The sequence below is a fragment of the Bacillus rossius genome, chromosome 1, assembly GCF_032445375.1.
Source record: "Bacillus rossius redtenbacheri isolate Brsri chromosome 1, Brsri_v3, whole genome shotgun sequence".
NCBI lineage: Eukaryota > Metazoa > Arthropoda > Insecta > Phasmatodea > Bacillidae > Bacillus > Bacillus rossius.
Window position 1 is genome coordinate 188,571,288 of NC_086330.1, and position 24,763 is coordinate 188,596,050.

At 38.2% G+C, this 24,763-nt stretch overlaps 2 protein-coding genes across 3 annotated transcripts in view; one reads left to right on the forward strand and one right to left on the reverse strand.

Moving 5' to 3' along the window:
- The window catches only part of LOC134527153 (zinc finger MYM-type protein 1-like), a 75,586-nt gene extending 52,008 nt beyond the window's left edge, over positions 1–23,578 (forward strand). The window contains exon 2 of one of the 2 annotated variants that reach the window (XM_063359546.1): positions 11,427–23,578. In XM_063359546.1, coding sequence (XP_063215616.1) covers positions 22,289–23,479 — 1,191 coding nt within the window. In that variant the 5' untranslated portion in view covers positions 11,427–22,288 and the 3' untranslated portion in view covers positions 23,480–23,578. The remainder of the gene's footprint in view (positions 1–11,426) is intronic. The other variant, XM_063359547.1, reaches the window with a different exon arrangement.
- LOC134541462 (tigger transposable element-derived protein 3-like) lies at positions 13,970–14,503 on the reverse strand. Its single transcript, XM_063384976.1, has one exon. The coding sequence runs from the start codon at positions 14,501–14,503 to the stop codon at positions 13,970–13,972; it is 534 nt and encodes a 177-aa protein (XP_063241046.1).
- Positions 23,579–24,763: the final 1,185 nt, after the last annotated feature.

Consider the following 24,763-nt stretch of genomic DNA (forward strand, 5'->3'; position numbering starts at 1 on the left):
TCGCGAGGCGCAGCTCGGCACGGTAGGTTTGGAGTGCTCCCGGGGGTACCAGTCTTGGGGCGACAAACACGTGGCTCGCACCTGTGTCGACCAGTGCCGCCGTCAGCTGGCCATTCACCTCCACCGGGATGTGCAGCAGGTGGTCGTGTGGCCGGAACAGTTGGCCCAGCGTCGGTGTGGTGCCTGGCCTCATCCCGATGGGTGGTGGTGCAGGTGGCATCAAGGGAATTGGTACTGTGGCTGGTGATGCCGTTGGTAAGGATGGTGCCAGTGGCACTGCTGGCAGTGTCGAGAAGGCTGTGGCAGTTGATGCCGAGAAGGCTGTGGCAGGTGGTGCCAAGAAGGGAGTTGTGGAAGGTGGTGTCGAATAGGTTGTGGCAGATGGTGCCAGTCTCGCGGGGGGTGGGCCCCTCAGTCCCGCACCCCCGGTGGTCCATTTCCCGACTGCGGCACTGTCTGCTGCTGGCGTGGTGGTGGGGGAAGTGGGCATTCACTGTGCCAGTCATATGCCCCAGTGGCACAACCCCGTTGGCACTGAGGTGGCCGCTCATGGTTGTGTGGTGACTGGTTGTCCTGGCGGCCTGGCTGCGTGGTGCTCTGGCGTGACACCAGTGCATCCTCGATGGCCTGCTGCCGCCTGGGTGATGGTTGCGGCTCACTCAGCCTGGCTTGGTGGTTGGTCACTGGTGTGCCCGGTAAGGCTTGGCTAGGGTACCCCCGGTCGGTCATTTCTGGGTTTCGGCGCCTCACCATTTGGAGGTTTCTTTCAGTGGCCACTGCCTGTTGCACATAGTCTTCTACCGAGGTGTGTCGGTAGCAGCGGAGGAAGGGCTGAAGCTCATCATGCTGCAGGGTGGTGATGGTCGGCAGCGCTGCCATTGGTTCTGTGTTCGGCATGATCTGCCGAAACAGCTGCACCTTGTGGGCGACAAACTGCTCCACTGGTTCCTCGTCTCGCTGCTGTCTCCCGAAGAATTAGGAGGTACACTGTACCACTGCCTCTCCTGTGTCAAAACGCTGCGTGAACTTGCTGGCGAACTCCGGCCACAGCATTCCGAACTGGCCCCAGAGGCTCCCCCAGTGACGTGCTACGCCCCGCAGCTGCTCACTCGCATGTTCTGCCAATTCGTCAGGTGGTATTCCCGCCCTCGCTAGGCGCACCTCGCATCGCCGTAGAAACTCGCCCGGGTTCTCCTGTGGCAGTCCACTGAACTCCGGTAGTGTTGCTCTACCCGTGTTCGTCACCATTCGCGGTGCCCCCCATGTGGCGCTCAGGTTGGTCAGCGATGTGTGTTCCCGTGCCTGCCTTTGCTTCTGCTCACGCTGTGTGCAGTTTTCACACACTGTTGTTTTTATCTTATCTGATGGGTTACCCGTGGTGGTGTGCGTGATTGGTGCTGTGGTCACTAGGGCAGGCAGTGCAGTTGGTGGTAGCCCTGCTTCGTTCTCCCCTTGCCACACAGTATTCCATTGCATTTCCCATGTGGGCATTACTGTTTCCCGCTTGATTGGGAATTTTAAGGTGTCGGGTGCGCATCGGCATGTGTTGTGCCACGGTAGTGTCCCTGTTAATAGGTCCATGCTCTTAGGTAGGTAGCAGTTTATACAGAATGTGGTTGAAATGTGTGGTAACATTTTACCGGTGAGCAATTGTGTTGTTGACAACACTGGTAGGCGTTAGTTGATGTGGTGTAGCTAATATAATTTAGAAGGATTAGATCGCGTAACAATTTTTACCAATATAAAAGAAATTCACACATAATGTCCGGTGATGTTTGATGTAGTCGGGGTGAGGACTCGTGCACGCTCAGGAGGGAGGGGTGGCGCGGTAGGTTGCTGCCCGGACGACCGCACAAAGAGTAGAGTGATAGCTCCGGCTGGTGGGAGAAGCAGATGGGCGGTAAAGAAGTTCTCTTTGTGGGAAGCGTGAGCGGGGGGAGGGGTGTGGGCTGTTGCCCGGACAGTCGCTCAAAGAGAAGAGCGTTAGCTCCGGCGGGTGGAAGGGGGAGTTCGGTCTCGCTCCGTTGGAATGTCCAGAAGTGAAAGGGAGGGTATCCTTTGTCTGCTGTCCTGGTCGCGCCAGCCTGTCTAACCCCAATTCCTTCACGCGCACATGATGGCCGTTTTACGCGCCTTGGTTTCCTTCGTGTTGGCGGATCGCGGAAAAACACTCAAATTATTAATTTTTGTCACGCATGGGCGCCAAATGCCATCACCCGAGGTCTTGAGCTCGATACCCGGGGTGAGCCTAGTAGTTGCTGGTGTCTCTGATGAGGTGTTAGTTTTCCAGGAGGGCGCCAGGCTAGTCGTAAAGCGTCTAGCTGTTGATGTGGTGGGTCGTCGGCCCCAGCGTGCACTACTAAGCTCCTAGGTTATTGATTAGGGTATGGTGGCTGAAAACATTACACACACGCCCGTAATTACCTGACGGTTGATATTGAACGGATGGGAAACGCGGGGAACGGCACGTCCGTCCTAGTTGATGACCCGTTGTCGACTGCCGTTGACCGCGGCCGGCCGAGGAGGGGGAGCAGTGTCAGCCTGCATAGGCTAGGCTAGGGGTGCGGTCTCGCAGCGGGGTCTGGTACTGGCGAGGTGTAGACCGGACTTCACTGTCACAGGCGGTAGGACGTCAGACTTACACATTACAGTGTCATTGGTTTCAAGAAATTTGCCCACCCGACTTTTACACCTGCATTGCCTAGCTGTGCACCCTAGCATAAGAGTGGGATGTTACTATCCTAGTACATTTTTCACATTACTGCATACAGTTTAGATTGTGTGTGTTGATCAGTAAGCAGTCATCCAATGACAGATGCCTTACTCTCTGCAAATCCACACTTAGTAGCATTGCAGGCTCTTACCCTCTTAACATATAAACCATTATATAATTTTTAATTTTTTTTTGTTAATTTTCAGTACTATCTATGTGGTTCGGTATTCTGTTTGTGTAAATAAGGCTGATTATATGTTTCAGAGATAGTCGTATGTTAGCAATGTGTTATTTTGCTTTTATTTCTAATAGTTCATGCTTTTATGTTTTTTACTTTACTTAATTTTAACTTTTAAAGCCACTCAAATTTTTATTACCTATTTGCCTGGTTTGTTAAGTTTTCAGGTGTAATCATATTTTTTCTTTACTTATTTATTTTGCTTTTATCATATTTCTGAAAGCATGATGATGAAATGTGACAGTAAATTACTTCAGTGTTTGAGTGAGAAAGAGAGAGGCAGATGATGCTCTGAAATGCAAGAGAGTTCCCCGCCAAGTGTGGGAAATCAAGGACATATGTATCATCACAATTGGAAAGACAGAGAAGGGAAAGCTCCTGGTTATATCATTTCTTGTTACTCTGATTGGTTGTGGGGAAAACGTGACCACCTCCCTCCTTTGTGAACAAAGATAGTCAGATCCACCAGTAGTCGGTGTGTGGTTCTGGTCCTATCACTGAAAGGTCGCGGTCAGGCGATGGCTTAAAAAAATTATATAATTGTGTAGTTGACAGGCAAATTTTATGGCTGCGGTGTAGAAGGTGTCAATTTGTACTTTTGATTTCAAATTCATTGTAGTGCAGTCAGTGTTAAAGCTGCAATGAGACATTAAATGTCATTTGTTGTTCGAAGGACAGAGTTGTTGGCTTGTTCTGTGAGTAACCGTGGGATTTAAATTAGGAATGGGCCGGTTGAATCCTCAAATCCCACTGAATCTCCAGTGTTACAAAGATTCAGGAATTGAGGAAAAGATTCTAAGAATAATTTTGGAAAAAAAATAGTAAATTAAAAAATTTAACACTTGTGAATTCTAAAGTTTACTAGGCTTATTTATGTTTATTTTTGTACTTTTTCTAATACCGTTCTCAAAAATATAATTTTTTATACATATATTAAATAAATTAAATACATATAATGCACTCATCTGAGAAATTTAGTTCATGGAACAAATATAAATGTATAGGATGCCATATTTTGGGACCCAAAAATATGGCGGAGCACAAAATTGGCAGAAAACGACAAAATTCTGTTCAGTTAAATTTTTTCCCTAAATTTCTCAACAAAAAAAATTGGCACACACAACACAGTAGAGTAGATTGATACCATTTCTAAAGTCACTTGGAAGGTCGTAGTTCTTTAACACAGGAAACAAATTCCAATAAAAAAGTATTTCAATACATCTCTAACGTAGTATTTTTTACTCAGAGCCCATATATTTTATTTATGAATGCCACAAACGTGATAAGTTGCTCTTTGTGCTGTGTTTGTATGTTTTGTATTTTCATATCTTTGGTTATTTAGAGGGGGGGGGGGGGGGGAAGATGGGAAGCCTACAATGTACAAAAGTTGAGGAACATCCCGATGAAGCCCGAAGGGATAACCTTCGGCCATCTTCGGAAGTTGGTTTTCTTTTGAAAAACGCGCGGGAATGTTAAATAGATTGTAAATATGGCGCATGATAACAATGAAATAGAGAATTTGTTTAAAGAATGTGTAAGAAATGTCTCTTAGCAGGTAACGACGGCGAGGTCTAGAGCCGAGAATTTTTTTCATTTTTTTATTGATTTTTGACCAGTTATTCCCAACAAACTTTAATGTAATGGCATTGCATTTTTGGTGCCTTCTTTATCTCCTGGCAACAACTGTTACATTGCAGGTACTTTCTTTATGTTTGTATCTTAATCCAGTCTTTCTTAATTTATTACATTTGCTGTCATATTGAAAAATTATTGTCGACTTAAAATTAGACTTAAAAACTGTTGACTGCAAGACATTGGTTAATATTACATTAAATCACAGCACTCAATCAATCAATCAATGCATTTCTTCCCGTTTATTGCTGTTATATTTATTTCTGGAAGTTGATTTTAAAACATCTAATTTTTTTTCCCCGCTCCATATGCGACAGTGAGGTTCACATTAGGAGGGGAATGTGAAATGAGCAGTGCGAGAGTGTTCTGCTTGTAGACTGCCACGGGTGCATTTAATTAATTAATTTAATACAATGATATTTCTCTTTGTATCTATAGCATGTTACCTTAATGTTTCATTTTCCTGTGGTGGCAAATACAAAATCAGCTACATGCATTTACACCTGCTGTCACCCGGTCCTCTGTGGAAGGCCCGGGGAATACCTGACGGGCTGTACGGGTGTTGTAATGATGATGATGATGTCCGGAGGGCGCCAGTATAGCTTGGAAAGCTAGGCCGTTGTTGGTCGTGGGTCCATTGCCTCAGCGTGCCCCATCTTTATCTTAATTGTAACATTTTAAACTTTCTATATAATCAATATGGGATTTTAATGTTTGTAGGCCTATCAATTCCTAACTCAATAAAAAATGTATGTACATACTTATAAAATTGTGATATAATAATTTGGTTAGCATTTTTAATTAATTTTTATGTATTTACTGGTTATAATAAAAAACTTAAAATGTTCTCCTGTAAACTTAGATAAATGGACATAGTACCATTTCCCTATGGGGTACAGAATTGTTTAAATTGAAGAAAGTTATTTTAGCCCAATTTTAAAGTTAAAACGAATAACTTTGAATTGTATTTGTGTGTGTACATATTCTAATGTTTGATGGCTGATTCATGTATGTTACGCAGGAACTGTTTGGTTTGTTATTGAGTATATGTACTTACTGTAATTATTCTGAGCATTTTCCTGCTTAAGTTTTGTTCGAGGAATAACTAATAGAATATTACCAGATTACATTTACAGGAATCAAGTACATTTAAAGAGAATAGGAGTTACTAGCCATATAGCATTTAAAGCAGAAAATTTTAATGTATCAGCTGATATTTGGGTTGCTGGGAAAGAATTGGATACATGTATGCATGTTATTGCATCTAACAGTTTATTTCAGAGATACCATAACGTACTATACTTCAACTAACTATGTTTAACATATAGGCACACTGAAGTTATATAACTTGTGATGACACAAATTCTGTTGGTCAAAATAACAAATAATTATTTTATTTAATTTTTTTTGCACAAATTACAAGATTCTGTTTCTCACCATAAAAGTAATTTTTCACATAGATGAATACTGAGGTTCAACACAATTGTGTGCTTTAGTGTATGTTGTCTTGCAGAGTGTCATCTGGTCGTAGAATGTAAAGAGGAAATATTACTCTGTAATCTCTGTTTTGGTAATGCTCAGTACAGAAATAATACATTTATTTATGTGAAAGCTAAAGCCCACAGTTTCATCACAAATATATTAATGGAAATAAACATAAATATTGAGTAATTTTTAAAGTTTTGTCATTGTATTTTTTTATTCATAACAGCCCTGCCCAAAAGAACCCTCATAAAAGTTGACATGTTACATTAAAATATATATGTGCAGTTCATATAGAAATTTTTTTATGTACTGTGCATGAATAGAATAATGACATATTAAAAATGTTAAACCTAAATCTTTTTTTATGATTAAAATATTACACTTTCTTTCTTGTAACTTACCTACCAATAACTATCAATGTGTTTGAAAATATACCTATCATGTTATTATTATTATTATTATTATTGCTGCAAGTGGGCACAGAAGTACCCGGTGGCAAGCATTCACTCTACTTTCCCCGCACTCTCCTTCTGAACTGGTCCACACTCCCAGCCGACACACACTCCTCCTCCAGCCTATTCCATTCCCCTACCGTTCTCACTGTACAATCATTTATTATGAATATGTGGCAAAAAATCTTTACACTTTTTTTCCTCTCCATCCAAATTTCATAAGTTTTTTTCATTGAAATATAAGGTTGTAAAAACATACTCTTTGATTTTTAAATAATACCTACAACCAGTTTTATTTCAACTTTCTAAGTTACTATCCTTAAGTGGCAATGAAATAACATTCTAAATCCAGTAAAAAAGGCAGTTATGAGGATTGATAAAAATAATTCCTAATTTTCATGTGGAGTCCAAGGAATTGCATGTATAAGCAGATGTTCTAATTTTTTCTCATGCCTGCAACAAACGGAAAATAATTCTTCATTTCCATGGTGCGTCCAAGGAATTTAACGTATAAGCTAATATTGTAATTTCTTCACATGCTTGCAACAAACAGAAGCAATTTACAAGTAGGTACTGAGGATGTAGTGAATTGCTCAAATAAAGGGCACTCTGGAGACCAAGTGTTAAAGAGAAACTGAATAAAAAAAGATATTATTTACAGCAACATAATACACACCCAATGGTCAACATATTTCACACGTTAAAAATTTGTATTCTTTGATAATCTCGATAATTTTGGTATCTTATATAAATATACATTTATCTTTTATCTATTCACACATTTCATTATGAAGTCATCAACACAGCAGCGTTGAAGTATTTACGACTGTACATTCTTAGTTAGGTCAAAAATATGGTCTCAGGGCGGGTTCTACCACGTGGCTGCAGGCAGGAGTGCTTCGTTAATTTAACTTACCTGGGCTGTTCAGGCCACCCAGGATGCCTTGTATGAATTATGAATGAATTAATTTGTACTCTTGCAATTGGGCTTCCACCCGGTGGCAAGGATAACTCCCTCTCAACTTAAACTTCTAAACTCCCTGAGCCTCCTCCTTAAGTCTCTCCCTCCCTTCCTCTTTAATACTCACTCCTCAAGCTCACTCCACTCTCGTCCCGTTCTCACCAGCAATGAAAAGGAAACAGACTGAGTAAAAACTATGGCACTTTATTGACGTATCATACACACGCTTGTCCAACCAATGGCCGAGTCTGTTGTCGAACCGTCGTTTCACGTTAAGTCTATCACTCTGACGTTATGCACGGACAGGCTAGAGATAATAAATTCATCTTCACCTGCTGAGGCACCTAGTATGAATAACCTAACTGTTGCAATCCATTCGTGAATGTTTCACAGACAACTTCCATCTCCACATACCCAACAATGTTTTCCATTTTATTTTCTATACATTCCTTAAATTAATTCTCTATCTTACTGTTCTTATATGCCATGTTTACAATCTATTTATAATTACCGTGCGTTTTGCCAAAATAAAAACAAACTTCCGAAGATGGCCGAAGGTTAACCCTTCGGGCTTCATCGGGATGTTCCTCAACTTTTGTACATTGTAGGCTTCCCGGGAAAGATGGCTTTGTTCATAGAAAAGCTGCAACACATTTTATGTTTATTCCTAGTTTATGCATATTTATTTTATTGCTTCAAGTAACACAAAAATTTTGTTTTTCAAATGGAGAAAATTGTGGTTTCCCGGGAAAAGTCCAAACAAAATTAAGAAATAATACAGTTTTAACTTATCTTCTTGTTTTCTTACATTATTGTTTTATAAAATCTTATAGGTTAGGTCAAAAAATATGTAATTGATAATGGTATGTGAAGAGGTGTTACGTAGAGTTGGTTTTATTTAGTACCTATCACGTATTTTAATGATTGAACAGTTAAGTTATTTTAATTTTTTGGCTTATTTAAGAAAGTTATGGAGATGATCTTATGTGTATTTTATGAGATAGTTTCTGATACGCAAAACTTTTTATTTTGTAAAATAATCAGTACCTTATTCTGAAGAAAAGCCTTGTTTCAGGAGGTGGAAAACCTTGAAAATATATTTTCTTAATTTCCTGGCGTGTTTTCAAATCATTCTGTATGATGGCATTGTGATGTTTTAAGTAGTATATCATTTTATCAAATGGTAAAGTTAGATATAAATACGAGGGCTGTTTTTGTTTTTAAACTTCCGATGGGCTATAAAATAAAAGGCAGATTTACAAAACATAAAAGTTATTACCAAAAGTTCAGCAGAGTCTTTCTTATTTTTATACCTAATCGCCAGAACGAGCAAGGCATTGGTCATATTGTAAAACAATCTTCTCTATGGATTCTTCGAAGAAGTTAGACACCAGTGAGGAGAGAGATAGGGTTGTGCGCTTTCCTCTCCCTCATGATGCTGCTGTGAGACGGATGGCCTAATCACACAGCGCACTGGCTCTTGCATCAAGACTTATCGCAAGAGATGCGAATATTGGGGCAGCCCTCATATCTATACTAATATTATAAAGCTGAAGAGTTTGTTTGTTTGAACGCGCTAATCTCGGGAACCACTGGTCCGATTTGAAAAATTATTTCAGTGTTGGATATTACATTTATCGAGGAAGGCTATATTATCAATAACATTAGGGATCCTTACTAAAAGTCCAATTTAGAATCAAATGCGTTGGAGGGGGTTAGATACAACATGCAGTACACGTACGAAGTGTGTGTTGACGATGCCGCAGGCGCTAGAAGTTAACGACTATTTCATTGTTAGTGCAGTCCTCATCACCGTTGAAATTTTGCAGGTACTTTAAATATCAAAAATTGCCCTTTTTTTCAAGTATATATATTTTACAGACTTGAAACTTCACAGTAATGTTCCTTATGTTACGCAGGATGACATTTTCCGAAAATTAGATCCCATGGGTGGTTAAAACCAGGCAACAGTGGGTACTTGGTCTGCATGAGAACAGGATTTTGCATTGTTCATGCCTTCTGCATCTCCATGGCAACGGGCATCGCGTGGCAGTGGCGTACCCACAAGGAGGGGCATGTATAATGAGCGGCGCAAGTGTGATCTGCCTGTAGACTGCCGTAGCGAAGTACGGGTACATCAGTTGTACGTTGCGTGCACGAGTCGGGAAACCATCGGTGCTATTCATTTTCTCTCCGGTACATTATACAGCATTGTAATAAATTTTCACTTAATTTTTTTTATTTACCATTACTGTAAATGGGAGATGTGGTTTAATTTTTTCCATTAGTATACCCGTGCGAGGCCGGGTCGGGCAGCTAGTAATAACATGAAATTGTGAATTGGGTTGGTTGGTATAGGTTAGCAACATTTAAATTACTGTAAAATATTTAGGAATTACCAATTTTAAATGTAGCTAACAATCTCAGCAAGAAAAAAGTGCTTATGAAGAAGCATTTTATATTTGGTTTATATTTTATTTCGTGTACGTTATTCCATTTTCAACTCTTGAAACCTAGATTCAGATTCAAGGGGTGGATTCTAGGCTCTCTGAGATTCGGATTCGAGAAAATTGGGATTCGACCCATCACCAATTTTAATATTAGTAATAAATCTTTATTTTGTCAAACATTTCGGTATCATCAAAGGAAATTGTTTTCTTGAAGAAACAAACTTTTTTTATAGAAGTTTTGTGTATAACCTGGAATAGTGTTATGGTCGGAAGATGTTGATTACTGGCTAGTGTGAATTTTCATATTGGCAAAATAAAAACAGTTAAAACTCAGGAATGGTTACTTTATTTTCATGAATCATTTATAGCAATTTTTTTTTTTTTTTTTTTACATAATTTAAACAGTATTTTGAACCAAACTCATTTTTCAAGTGTTTTTATGTATTGAGTAATCTAGACTTTTGAGCTAGCTAGAGGTTCATATTGTTTAATTTTTATAAAATAACAAAAAAGAAAAATTCAGTCTTCCAAATTTTGTATCTTCCCTTTTTGAGCATATCAGCCAGGCAAGCCAACACACTGATCCATGAATGTGCGTGGTTAACAAAAAAAATTAAATAACATTCAAAGTCACTTTGTGAATGGGTAACGTGATGAATGGATGTGTGACCGGGTAGCTTTTTTGTTTTTACTGTAAATGATCCCATTTCCCCTACCTAAGGACCTGTCGCTTCTCGCCTCACTGTTTCACCCATGACGATTTGCTAATGAGGTGTCGTTCATTCGGTAACCAGTGATAATACAACTCTCCTAAAGAAATAAAATAAAATAAGATGATCTCGCTTTGTTTCGGGTCAAACTTGTGGAAAAGGCAGATAGAGTTATCATTTGGGAATAGTATGTTTGACAAGAAAGTTGGTTTCAAGTATGATTTGTGCAGCTGAGTGAAAGTCATACCAAAACCAACAGAAATACACATCTATACCCCAAAAAGTTTTTAAGTATGTTTTAATCATGGTTTTTAGTCAAAGACTTCAGAATTTGTTGAACTCTTATAGTTGTCTTAGCAAGGTTCAAAGCAAATATTTATAATTTTTTTCTGTTTCTTGACAAAAGTTGTATAATATATTGATGTACGAAGAACCAACACAGTAACTGTGAACGTCATTTTATTTCCCTGATGTACTGTATATAACTACAGTAACAATTCATTACTCTTTAAGTGTGATATTTGCATGTGTAGGTTTGTGTATTTCATGTTAATACAGTGCTATTAATACAATAAAATAATGCAAATGGTAGAATTTTTTATGTATTTTTTTGGGTAAGTTTTGTAATATTTTTTATCTGTCTGTATGTGTACTGTGATTGTTGCACGTAAATAAATGCTTTCCTATTCAGGTTTTTTTTAGCTTATTTGCTGGGTTTAATGTTGGCCACACTGCTTGGGTAATGTGTAGTCTGGCGGCGACTTTTTTCTTGTTTTTGCACCTAGAAACCATGCTGTCATTTGAGCTATTGGTGAAGACAATGGCTTTTGTGAGAGGAGCGCAGTCGCGTGAACTGGCTGTGTTGTGCAGTTTTCTGGGAGAGTCGTGGAGCAAGACAGTCATAGCTGCGACGGGGTTGTGTGCTGGTTCGAGGAGCGAGATAGTCCAGGAACCAACTGCGAGCGGGATGTGGTTCTCTTTGCTGGTCTGAGGTGGTTTTTTGGAGTGAGCAATGTTCCTCAGGTTTTTACTGCAGGTTTGCATGTTTTGAGCTGTGATTGCTGAATAATTCAGTATTTATGGGTGCTAAATGCAGTAAAATTTCTGGAATCAAAGGCATCTTGTCAGGAGCCACTGCAAGCTAGGCGACTTCAAAGGGGACAGAATTTTTCCATTCAAAGTAAAACAGCTTTTTACTGTTGGAATTTTACCAGGTGGCTGCAGCAAAAATGCTAAAGAAACGGCAAGTGAACATGGTATCAATTGTACGTGCTGTTTCTGATTTCATAGAATTAGAGATTTAATGCCTGCAAAGCCCAGCACAAGGAATAAAATTTTGTTATTTTTTGTTGGTGGCTTTCTTGGGAGACTTTTTAAGACAAAGTTATGCATTGTTAGTTTGTTTTTATATGCTACTAAACCAAGCTTAGCTGTGGCTAATTCTTGAATGGTGAACTAAAGGAAGACTATGAATAGCCTAAGTACCTACCAGGTGTATTTAAAATGGCATGTTCTTGTAACAAGACTTATTTCAGGCAGAAGGATCTCCACTTGCCAAAAAAGACCATTAAGCAGATATCAAATATAAAAAATCGTTTGTCCATAGTACCAGGACACGCATTTCATGGTGGATCAAGGTAAGGCTCAACTTGAGCTGTGAAGCATGGTGTCGTAGGTCAAGTTTAGTGGAGGATCGCGGGTGCACCACTTGGGAGAGCGTGAAGCTTGAACAACTTTTTTAAGCTTCTCCAACACTCGTAATTTTATGAACTTGCATCTGCAGTTTCTTGTTATCAGTCAATTTCTGTACCAAGTTAAATCTGCTTGTATTGACAACTTGTCTTTATCCTGAATAATGTTTCTGCATTTATGAACAAAGAAATTAGATCTAAGAAATACTTGCTCAAAAAAAATTAATTTTTTTTTTCTAATCTTAAATTCTTAAATTTATACATTAAATGAAATGTGAAGTCGATCTTGAAACTTGTGAATGCTGTTGTTTTTGTTAACCTTTATATTGTGTATTAATGTTGGATTTTTGTTTGGAAATTAGCAAGTTGTTAATAACTATTTTCTAAATACTTCATGCTTGTTGAAAAACAAATACCGTACATCCTCAACAAAATTGGTTAAGTGAAAAGAGTCAAGGATGTAAATTTATTTTTGTTGAATTTAGGATGGAAGGAAAAAAAAATTATAGGATATTTTTTAATTGATCTTCCATAGTTAAGTTACAATAACTTATCAAGGCCCCTTTGAAGTTAAACGTTTTACCAAATATGAAGTACATGCAATCATTCAGGACAATAATTCTGTTTTTAATACAATACAATGAGCCCATTTCATTTACCCCTTACGTGTGTTTGATTGTGATTGTGTATGTATTTTAAAACTTTTAAACTTCTATGTTAAAAGCTAGTATTCCAAAATATTTGTTTGTAATGTACATACAACTTTTGCTTGGATTTATAAGTAATTTATTATAATTGCTGTGATTTTATGTATGGTACAGTTAGAGGTGCTTTGCTTTTATCTATGTTAATATTGTCTTTGTTTACTTGAAATGTATAACAAGAATGGTTTGATAAAAACAGTTATCTTTACTTCGCAAACTTTTTTTTTTTACATTTCCTAGAGCAATTTTTTGCATTGAAAACATATGTCGTAGCAGATGTATTAGACAAAATATCAGCTAAGAGTATCAGTGTGACTAAAATGAGGTTGTGGAGGGGGAATGGCACTTTCATTTTTAGCAAGTTCCTTTTTTTCTTGGTTTAGTTCCATGGGTGTTGGTCAGAATACATGTCTCCTTCGTAGGAATTTCTGGGTTCAGTTCTTCAGCATAAATCCAGGATATTTCACTAGTTGGGAACATGGTGGACGTTGGTGTGAGCTGGTAGGTACATGGAGCATCAATTTTCCAAAACAATTTGCGATGCTCATTTTTTGGGTACCTAACCGATAATTTACAAAAAAAAATTTGGCCAGTGTCATAAGATTAATATGTACAGTAGATCCTCTTTTTTACATATTTTAAGGGACCCGAAAAAATATATGTAAAATGCAGGAATATGTAAAAAGTGGGATATGCTAAATTTTTTAAAATTAATATTTAATCGTTATAAATACCATTATTAGCAGATAGTATGCACTAAACAAAGTCAAATGTTACATATTCTCAAGTTTTACACAATAATAAGCACTTATTATCTCAGACAGTAAAACAAAGACAACCTTAACAGCACTTTAAACAAAATTGTTAATAAAAATTGTTACTATACAATAATTACCTTCAATATCACACTTAGTCAAATATAATCAATCTTACTTAAAGCTTCTTGAAGAAGTCTGAAATGTGCGATTGTTTTGAATGGAGTCTGCACAAGTGCTCAATGTCCACCTCAAGTTTGTGCAGGGTCGGAATAAGGTCTTCAGCATTATTGAAACTAGACACAAATTTTTTTAAGGTACACACCGCCTGAGTTGCTTCTGCCTGCGTTGGAATAGGTTTTTTACCATCTTCGTCTTCTTCGCTGTCTTGACAGTCAACAGAAGCATTTTCTGTCAGATGGTTGTTGACGATGTCATTTAAGTCTTCAATTTCTGTTGTTACATCATCACTGTTTACTTCTACAAAGTCAATAAATGACACACCAGCTTGCAGTTTTGCCACTTCTTCATCAAGTTGATCATTACTGGATAACTCTTCAACAGCAGTCACTCCAGAAGAAAAGAATCCAGCTTTTTTGAAACAGTTAGCTATAGTTTCTGGCTGTACCTTGTTCCACGAATAAGCAATGTTATGAAGTGCATCAAGAATATTGAACTTCAAGGTGGTGGGGTCGTTTCCAGATTCTAGCATGCACAGAGCTTTCTGTACCAACCTTTTCCTGTAGTTTACCTTGAACACATGGCTGGTGCAGTTAGCAGGAAAAAAGACCAACTTTACGTTCCTCAGCTCTATGTGATGTGGATGTGCTGGACACTGGTCTATAAAAAGGACAATTTTACGGTTTTGGCTTCCCATTTTCGCATCCAGTGCATGTAGCTGAGACTCAAAAATGCTTCTAGTCATCCAAGCCTTCAAGTTTGATGAATACTTTGTGGGCTGTGTTTTTATGTTCCTAAAACATCTGGGATTCTTACTTTTACCAATTACAAATGGTGGCAGCTTTTCACTGCCATCTGCATTTGTCGCAAGAAGAATGGTAAGTCGTAATTTACTGTTTTTTCCTCCATGGCAGCGTTCTCCTTTAATACTGAGTGTTTTGCTTGGCATCACACCATAGAACAGTCCAGTTTCGTCTGCATTAAATACATCCTTTGATGCATACTCCAAGAGATGATGGCGTAACTACTCAGTTGTCCAGGTTTCAACAGTTTGAGTGTTCACACTATTACTTTCGCCACAGATTGTACTGAACACAACATTATTTCTTTCTTGGAGTCTGCAAATCCAGCCGTTAGATGCAGTGAAATCTTTGATCCCTAACCTATCAGCTATTTGCCCTGCTTTCTCACGAAGTAAAACACCACTAACGGGAATGTTTGCAGATTGTGCTTCAGTAAACCTTTTTTTCAAAATATCTTCCAGCTTCTCGTAAGTTGATGTCCGTACATACTTTCGCTTATTCGCGGTCGCTGCCCCACATTTAACATAATTTTCTTCCACTGTCTTGCGGTTTCTCAAAATCATGTTCAGTGTTGAACACGAAATCATAAGTTCATTAGCAAGAGAAACTTGGGTACCCATGTGCGCATCATAGCATCTCAAAATGTCCAGTTTTTTTTTATTGTGAGAGTTTTTCTTACACTTTTTTCGGACATCATGAATGCTCCTGCACTAGCAAATTATTTATTTCAGATTTTGGGCAAATATTTAAATAAAACTAACCCATCACTTGTTATGAATTGGAAAAAAACGTAGCACTATCGTTGCCAAGTTCGGAATTCACTACTGCCAACTGCTACCAGAAACTTTTTTTTTGGGAATTTGTTAACCAAAATCATTTATTAAAATATAAAATACCATTAATATTTTTATAAATGATTTAAAATTTTTATTTATATTGCTAACTAAATCGGCCATTTTATAATTTTAAATCACTAATATTAAGTCACCAAGAAAAACTTACCTTCAACTAACCATTAAAATGAAATGAGCTTGACCACACACACAAAGATGCTATTTTTGCTGGAATTAATTTTCTTTAAATTTTAATATATGCTCCTATAACCTCATCTATAACTTTTAATTTAAAGTGCATATATAAATTTATGTATAAATACCTATTTAAACGAATGGCACATTTTGTTTTAACTTTACCTATCGTTTCCGCATATCACAGAATATTTAGATGTATGGCCGTATAGTTTACCGTGGCACAGAATAAAATTTCGAAGTGAAGGTTGTTTCCAATGGCAAATGAAGGTGTCGCGAGTACGTGCATGGACGTATTATAAATATGTTCTAATCATAATAATATTCACTTCATTTTATAGTGTTTTTTCTGAACTTTTTCTGATGGTATTCTCACAGATGCTGCGCTGTTGCAACGTAAATTACGGGAAATGCTTCTGCATATAGCGGGAAAATAATGCATTAATACTATAGGGGAAATGATGGTGCAAATAAAAAAATACGTTAACTACGGGAAAACGCAAATCCCGGGTACGTGAAAAAGAGGTTCTACTGTATGAAATGTAAACAAAACTGTTTATATTTTGTATCTCACGTCGTACAATAATACACTTACATGAAATAGTGACAGTAAATTGAAGAAAGCCTACACTTTGGGAAAAAGTCCATAGTTGTGTTTCGCTTCAAAGCTGACTGTTTATTGCCACTAAATCTCGCACCAGCGCCTGCTAGTGGAACTAAGTGGCATGCACATTTGAATTTGCTGACCAGAACACTTTAGGTTGATCAGTATTTGGATAATAAATGCTGTATTGTACTCCCAGTTTCGAGAAGCCTAAGATGTCCAAGTTCTGTCCCTGCCCAAACACGCCCGAATATTCACCTTGGGCCAACCTCGGGATTTGTTTTATTTTTGCGCAGGAAAAATGAATCAAATATTAAAAGTGGTCGGTTAGGTTAGCTACATTAAAACACTTTAAAACAGAGAAATATAAATATATATAAATAAACCCGAGGTTGGCTGAAGGTGAATATTCGGACGTGTTCGGGCAGGGACAGAACTTGATGTACATCTTAGGCTTCCCCCAGTTTCATGTGAGAACACTCTGCTCCTCATTGTGAGTCCTCATTTGTCTCATTACCTCTTTGTTGACAAGGTGTTTAACCCTAATGCGTTCAGTAATCTCTTGTAAGAAGTCTGTTTGAAACCAAGCTGAAGGCTTTGTATCTTAATATTTATTCAAGTGTATTCAAGTGTGCACTAATAGTGTTTTACCCTCACTGGTCATCACGGGGCCATCAAGCGGGAGGGGTAGTTGAGTTTTCAGATTCTCCAAATGTTTGGATTCACCTTGGTAGGGCAAAAATATTAAAAATCTTTTGTTAATAGAGTTCATTGGAAACGTTACAAGTTATGCAATACAGAGATCACGTTTCCAGTTATGGCCACAGTAACTTTTACAGTCAGAAACATTTTTTTAACGTAAGGTTTTAAAAATTGTACATTTTATGATACGGAGGGGGGTCGACCAAATTATTTTCCCTAGGGCCCTTGGCTTCTATTGATAGCCCTGAGTCATCACCACAAACTTTTCCAAATTTAATGCATTTTTCACATCACAAGCTAACCATATCAAGCGACACTTTTTTTTTGCATGTTAAATGTTTGACAAATGACATTATATTGAAGACTAATACAGTTGTTTTGTTATAAAATATGACATCGACCTGGGCTACGCCCTGCCTAAGCCCAATATGCCTCACGTCTTGCCCTTGCAGGCCCCTTCCTCCCACCACCACTCGCCGTAGTGTGTGCGTGTATGTCGACCCGTGCTCACCGGTTTTATGTCAGTGCTTCGCTCCCGAACGATGCCGAGCGGGGACGAACATTCCTGAGGCAGACTTCATTTTAATATTAAATTAGTTATGTAATTTTATTGTTTTCAGCCAGTAGGCTAATTTAATTAAGGGTTTAGGTATGTTCATTCCTTTTCCGGTGGCACGCTTTATTTAAATACCTGTTAACAGCCGTTGGGCATTTGTGAATGGTGGACCCGCCTCGAGGACGCGCTGGGAGTCGGTCGCCATCACTGCCCGTCGTCTGCAACTCTCCACTATTACTGATCCACATCCATCTGGCTATTCAATTTATATAAAGCATTTTCTTTAATTTCAGGACTTACCTCGGGCAGTAGACTCTTTTATTTAAGTTTTATTTAATTAACATATCAGTGTCTTTTGTGCGCGTGGCCACGCAGGAGAAGAATGAGGCGTGTGGGCCGCCTTCGAGAGCCTACCTTATTGTGTGCCTTAATCAATAGCGTGACCCCCGCTGAGAGGGGATGTAATTACCTGTCTTTATTTATACTGGGGGAAACAGGACTCGCTGCACACTGGCGACGTCACGGCCCTGAGAATAGAGTCGCTGGGTCCACATGCCCATAACACATGTGCTGGCGCCCTAAGTATAAAGCCAAGTACATATATCCGAAAATATGAACCCCCTTTGCGACAGCAAATACTATATAGTCTTAACTCTTAACATAACTTTTTATGATTCACTATTACAATTACTATAAATGAATAATCATTTAGGAAGTTTTTCTAGATACCCATCTCACAGAAAAAAAACATACCATAACCCAAACCAAAATTTACATATGGCATTCCTACTTAACTTTGTAACAAGTCACAATCATGCCCATCTAAGACAACTGTTCTTTGCACTTACATAAACACTAGAAAAATATCCAATATGAAATTGCAGGTAGTTGGGTATTAAGTTCTGTTAATGATTATGATATTCTAAGACTGTTAACTATATGAATTGAAATAAAAGAGTTTTAAATGAATTTTGGAATTTATTCTTGTCACGTCACAAATTTAAATGTTATATGATCTGTCCAAAAGAACACACTCTCTTGCCGATCGCTACTCACAGCCCAGTGCCTTCACAAAATAATGTCACTAGCCACACTCGTCTAGGTACGAAGATACACAGGAAATAAATCCCGGTAGACCAGTGGACCACCCAGGCCTACGCCACATACTTTTCAGTAACTTATAACATACACATAGCATAGAATATGGACAAACCTTTGTCAATTTCCAAAAAGACTACCAATACTTTTACTTAGTTTTCTTAGTTAATTGTGGCATATTACTTAAAATTTTTCTTTGAACACTTGACAGGAATACACCGTAGACTCATTCTTTCATATTGTAAATAAAATTAATCTTTTCATTTGAAAATTATACAAAAATACCCATCACAGACCTGCCAACTTGTACGATTCTGCCAAAATTTGTATGGGTAATTCCAGTTCTTACGTTTTTACGGGGAGCAGCATTAATTTCACGCATTACATTTCTGCTGGCCTGAAATTCTACATTGACTCACGGGCTAGCGTTTTCAATCTCGTGCCATAAAATAGTGTACTTGCATCGGTAAATACCATATGTACAGTTTTTGTACCGTATTTTTGTTAGAACAGTGCCGTAAATGTCAAGTACAATACCACAGTTTTGTAATGGTTTTTATGGCAAGAAAGGAAGTACCGATTTTAATGTGCTGCAAGATTGTTTTAACCACATTTTGTGGTACATCTACTGTAGTTTACAGTACAGAATACCATATATTCGCACTGACCCGGTGACATTTTTTGCCGTGCTTCCACAGTACTGCGCTGTGGTGAATACTTTCGAAATCGTTAGATTCAGACATCATAATTGTATACTGGACAGTTGTATATGCGACAATGCGACGTCATTCATTCACTTTAAGATAGTAACCTTTATCTATGGGATAAGGACACGGACCGCCCAGAGGCCACAGGTTCGGACTGTTGTAGATGGGCCTGTCGTGTACGAGATTGGTTATGCTCCACGCATGTAGTGTTGTGTGTGATAACAAATAGTGGTTTGGTTTACATTAATTAAAAACTATAGTGGTTTAGTGAAAGCAAAATATTTACGATACAGTTATGTTTGGGAGTGTATTTGAGTTTCACATACATTTCGTTGTCTAGTGAAGCAAGAAAGAAATAAAGTTGTTTGAGTCAAGATGTTGATTATTTTTCTTTTTTGTTGCATAAATATAGGTAGTACTTATGTGCCAACGAAAGGTATAAAATGTGTGATAAAAAGAAACAATACGTTCAAGTGTTTAGAACGGCATACTCTACACAGTTTTAATGTATTCTGAAGTCGGAGAAAGGTGAGAAGCATGCGTTTTGTTCCGTCTGTCGCTGTGATATTAATATTTCTCATGGGGGCAAAAATGATATCACTAACCATATCAAGTGTGCGAAACATGTAAGCAATTTCAAATACCAACAGGAAAAAAAAAGATTAACATTTACTTTGGCACAAATAGTGTTGAAAATGAGGTTATTTAGGCTGAGTGTTTGATCACTGGTTTTTTAGTGGAACACAACATACCCTTCAGTGTTGCAGATCATGTTGGCCCACTGCTTAGAAAAATGTTTCCTAAGTGTGATGTGGCTAAGCAATATAGCTGTGGTAGAACAAAGACAACTGCCATTGTTAATGTAATGGCTTTAGATGCAGTTTCTAATTATTGTTGACTGTTTGTAAAATGGGCCATTTTGCCTTTCTACAGATGGTAGCACAGATTCTTGTTCCAAACTTTATCCCCTTGTGGTGACATATTTTGATCCAAAGCCAGTTAATTGTGAGTTCTTTGCTGTCAATTCCTACATTGCAGGGGGATTCCACAGGGAAAAATATTGGTGAACTGTTGCTCACAGAGCTCAAACGTTTGGAGGTGCCTTTTGAACATTGTGTAGCCTTTTGCTCTGATAATGCCCCTGTAATGGTTGGAGCTAAAAATGGTGTTGTTGCACTGTTAAAACAAAAACAGCAAAATTTAATATCAATAGGCTGCCTTTGTCATTTAGTTAACCTGTCAGCAGAGAAAGCATCAGCCAGCATTCCTGTGAAACTTGACGAGATAGTTGTAGACAGTGGCGTAGCGAGGGGGTAGGCCCAGGGGGGCCGCCCCCCCCCCCCCCCCAAAAAAAAAAAGGGGGAAAAAAAGTCTGAATTCACTAGCTATAAATTCTGGCCAATGCAATGTGTAAAGCTCTTGAAGTAGATGTCTGGAAGGTCGGTCAAGCTAAGCTACGATTCACACAAACAAAGGGCAGAGGCTTCCCTCCCCGCACAGAGAGGGCTCAAGGTCGGGTATTCAGGCTGAAAACCCCCATTACTCATGGCTGTAAAACGCCTTCCTCAGCCGACCAGGGCGACACCCGTTTGGTCCTTACAACAATGCAGCTAGCAGCAGTCAAGTTCTAGCATTCTGTTCAGAAAGACTGTTCGATCCTGTGCAGTGTGTAATGCGTATGGTTAAGAATTTGTGAGTTGTGAGTTCGCAATCGAATGAAAAGCGCAGAAGATGGAAAAATTCTTGGTAAAAGAACCAAAACTATCAGCTCCTTTGGTGGTAAGTTTTTATTTTCTAAGTATACTGCTTGTGTGTTGTTAACATGTTTATTGCTTATGATGGTGAAAACTGAGAAAAACATTTTGAGCAAATGTACAATACTTAAATACAATCGTTCTCTTTTAATGATTGGGTATTGCATGCCTAAAGGGCGCCGTCATCATCCCGCCTCACTAACATACATTCACCCGACAAGATGGCGCCCTTAAGCTGCAGTCTACTCTAGAAAAAAAAATAGCTGTTTTGCTTATGTTTCTTTATTCAAAATTAAGTAAGGGATGACGACGTAACTTCTTCGTGCCATACATATTTTACTAGGGATCACAATTTAGGATTAATAAGTAGTAAGAAAATTCTTATTGATTTATTTGAAATTGTGACGTCCCAACCTTAGTATAAGTACAAGGTTTATGCCGTGCATTGTTGCCAGATTGAAGCCGCATTACGAAGTTCGGCAGATGTATTACTTTGATTTTTTTTGTACTGACATATTATTTATAAATATGGTAAAAAAAAAGTCACAAAATTTGTGTTGACTTGTGGTACGAAATATATCTAATGGTAAAATTATTATACAGTAAATTACACGTTACTGTTTCTTAGGACCCATCATCAATCTCCGAATGCTGAAAATAGGAGTGCCAAGACAAAAGAAACTCCCTTGGATCTGGATCCTACTCTTCATATGGTCAGTAGTTCCGTTGTCACGCTTCTGCCAACTCAACCAGCTTTTACTCCATGCAGTGGTACAGGTATGACCCAGATAGGATTTCAGAGCAATTCTATGATTTCAAAGGAATGTTGTGCCTATAATGACATAGGGTTGTATGTAGGGAAGGCAAACAATACAGATGCAGAAAAAGAAATGCTGTTGAGAAGGCCATGGCAACCATCGGAAACTCATAAGTGTTATGTGCAAACTATAGGTTCAAAAAGACGGACTTTCCAAATCAAATGGTTCCAAAGATTTTCTTGGTTATCATACTCTGAAAATCTAAGTGGAGCATTTTGTAAAACCTGTGTTTTATTTTGCCCTTGTGATGTTGGTAATGGCTCTCACGAGGAGTCTGGTGAGTAAACCATTTAATAAGTGGAAGGATGCTCTCGAAACTTTTGAAAAACATGCACGAACCAAGTACCACTTAAATTCAGAAATAGCAGCCAAAATGTTTTTGGATATTTATGACTGCAAGCAAGCTGATGTCAGTGAACTTCTTTCACAGAAAGTCAAAACTGATGCAGAACGAAACAGGAAAATTATATCAACCATTGTCGAAACTCTTATTTTTAACGGGAGGCAAGAAATACCTCTACGTGGGCATCGAGATTCTGGGCGGATAACTGTTGAAGAGCCTACCAACAATGATGGAAATTTTCGAGCACTACTCCGCCTTCAAGCAAGAGCAGGAGATTCGCTTCTGAATGAACACATAAACAGTGGACGAGGTAATGCGATGTACATCAGTCCCACAGTTCAAAATGAACTGCTTAGTTTGATCGGGAAGCAAATTCAGGAAAATGTTTTAGAAAGAATTAAAAAGGCTAAGTTTTTCACTGTATTGGGAGACAAAACTACAGATATCAGCTATGTTGAACAGTTTTCTCTGTGTGTCAGGTATGTTGACATAGACTTGATTGATATTAGAGAGGATTTTCTGACATTCGTTCCTGTGTATGATGTCACTGGGGCTGGAATAGCATCTACCATAAAAACGGAACTACTAAAACTCGGTTTAGAAATGACAAACCTACGTGGACAAGGGTATGATGGTGCTGGAGCCATGAGTGGGCACCTTAATGGAGTCCAAGCTATAATTAGGAAAGATTGCCCAAAAGCTCTGTACACTCATTGTTCGTCTCATGTTCTTAACTTGTGTCTAAATTATGCTGCAAAAACAGACGTTATTCGCAACTGTTTTTTCACGATATCAGAAGTAGCCTCATTTTTCAGAGGTTCGGCACAGCGGACTAAGATATTGAAGGAAGGGCTGGAAGTTGCAGGGATACTGAATAGTGTTGTTCACAACTATAATGATACACGATGGGTTGAAAGGCACGACTGTGTTGCTGTATTTTCCGAGTCATTTTTGTCTATCGTCCAAGCCTTGGAACTGTTGATAGAAAGAAGACAAGGTGATTTGACAGCAAAAATAAAAGCAATCGGGCTACACTCAAATTTGTGCTCTTTTGAATTCATTGTTACGCTACTAGTCATGTCAAAAATGTTGTAGATAACATACCACTTGTCGCAGTTCTTACAACGAGAGCGCTTGGATCTGTTTTCAGCCATGGCCAAAATTGAACACGTGGAAAAAATGATCGCCGAAATAAGGGAGAACTGTGAAAATGAATTTGCTGTGGTTTACAACGATGCCCAAGATAAGGCTTCGCAAGTTGGTGTTTTACCAACAATTCCACGAAGGGTAGGAACTCAGCGATTCAGAAACAACGTAGAAGCAAGCACACCTGAGGAGTATTATAGGCGAGTAGTTTTCGTACCATATCTTGATGAAATATTGATGCATTTGAAAGACAAGTTTTCTAAGCACAAAAATATTTTACTGGGCCTGGAGTGTATTCTACCACAAAATGCAGTGAAAAAACAGTTCACTGACATCGAGAAAGTTATCGAATTCTACAAATATGACCTTAAAGATAGCAACAAATCTATTTTGGAAGCGGAATGGAGATTGTGGAAGATGAGCTGCAGGAAACACCAAACACAAGCAAAAAAAGTCATGACTGTCTGTTAAGTACTAAAAATAATCGACAATGACTCTTTTCCTAAAATGGCAGTTCTTCTGAAGATTTTAGCTGTTCTTCCAGTTACGACAGCTTCTGTTGAGAGAAGTTTTTCCACTCTCAAGAGACTCAAAACTTGTCTGCGAAACAAAACTGGCGAAGAAAGACTTACTGCACTAACTTTAATGACAGTTCATAGGGATGTAAAAGTACACGTAGAAGACTTTGTAAAACAATATGGACAGATTTCTAGACGACTGCCATTATCTTGAGGTTGTTTTAGTATAAATATATTTTTTAATGAAAAAATCATGTACATTTACATTTACATGGTAGTTAAGGAGTGCATCTTATTTTGTGAACTGAATTTTGCTATTTGTTTGTAATTTTGTGTTAGGTTTCAAAACTTCGAGGTTACTTCATTTTAAATGGTTTCATTGTTAACTATACCACAGGCCATAAATATATATTTGTTATATATTTCAAAATAATATTTTTGTGTAATATTCAATCAATGTTTTGAATGTTTTAAAACTGTTATACGAAACACGAAATTATTATATTCCAGCAATTAAGATTCGCTAGAAGATAAAAAAGTGTCCACTTTATCATTATTTTATAGTTAATTGTAAGTGTTATTATAATGATATTAGAATTTTTAAGAAATAATCATGATTTTTTCTTAAGCTTGAGATACAATTTAATATATTTCGTGAACAATATTGAAGAACAAATAAATTATGTATAAATATATACAAAATCTTACAATTGTC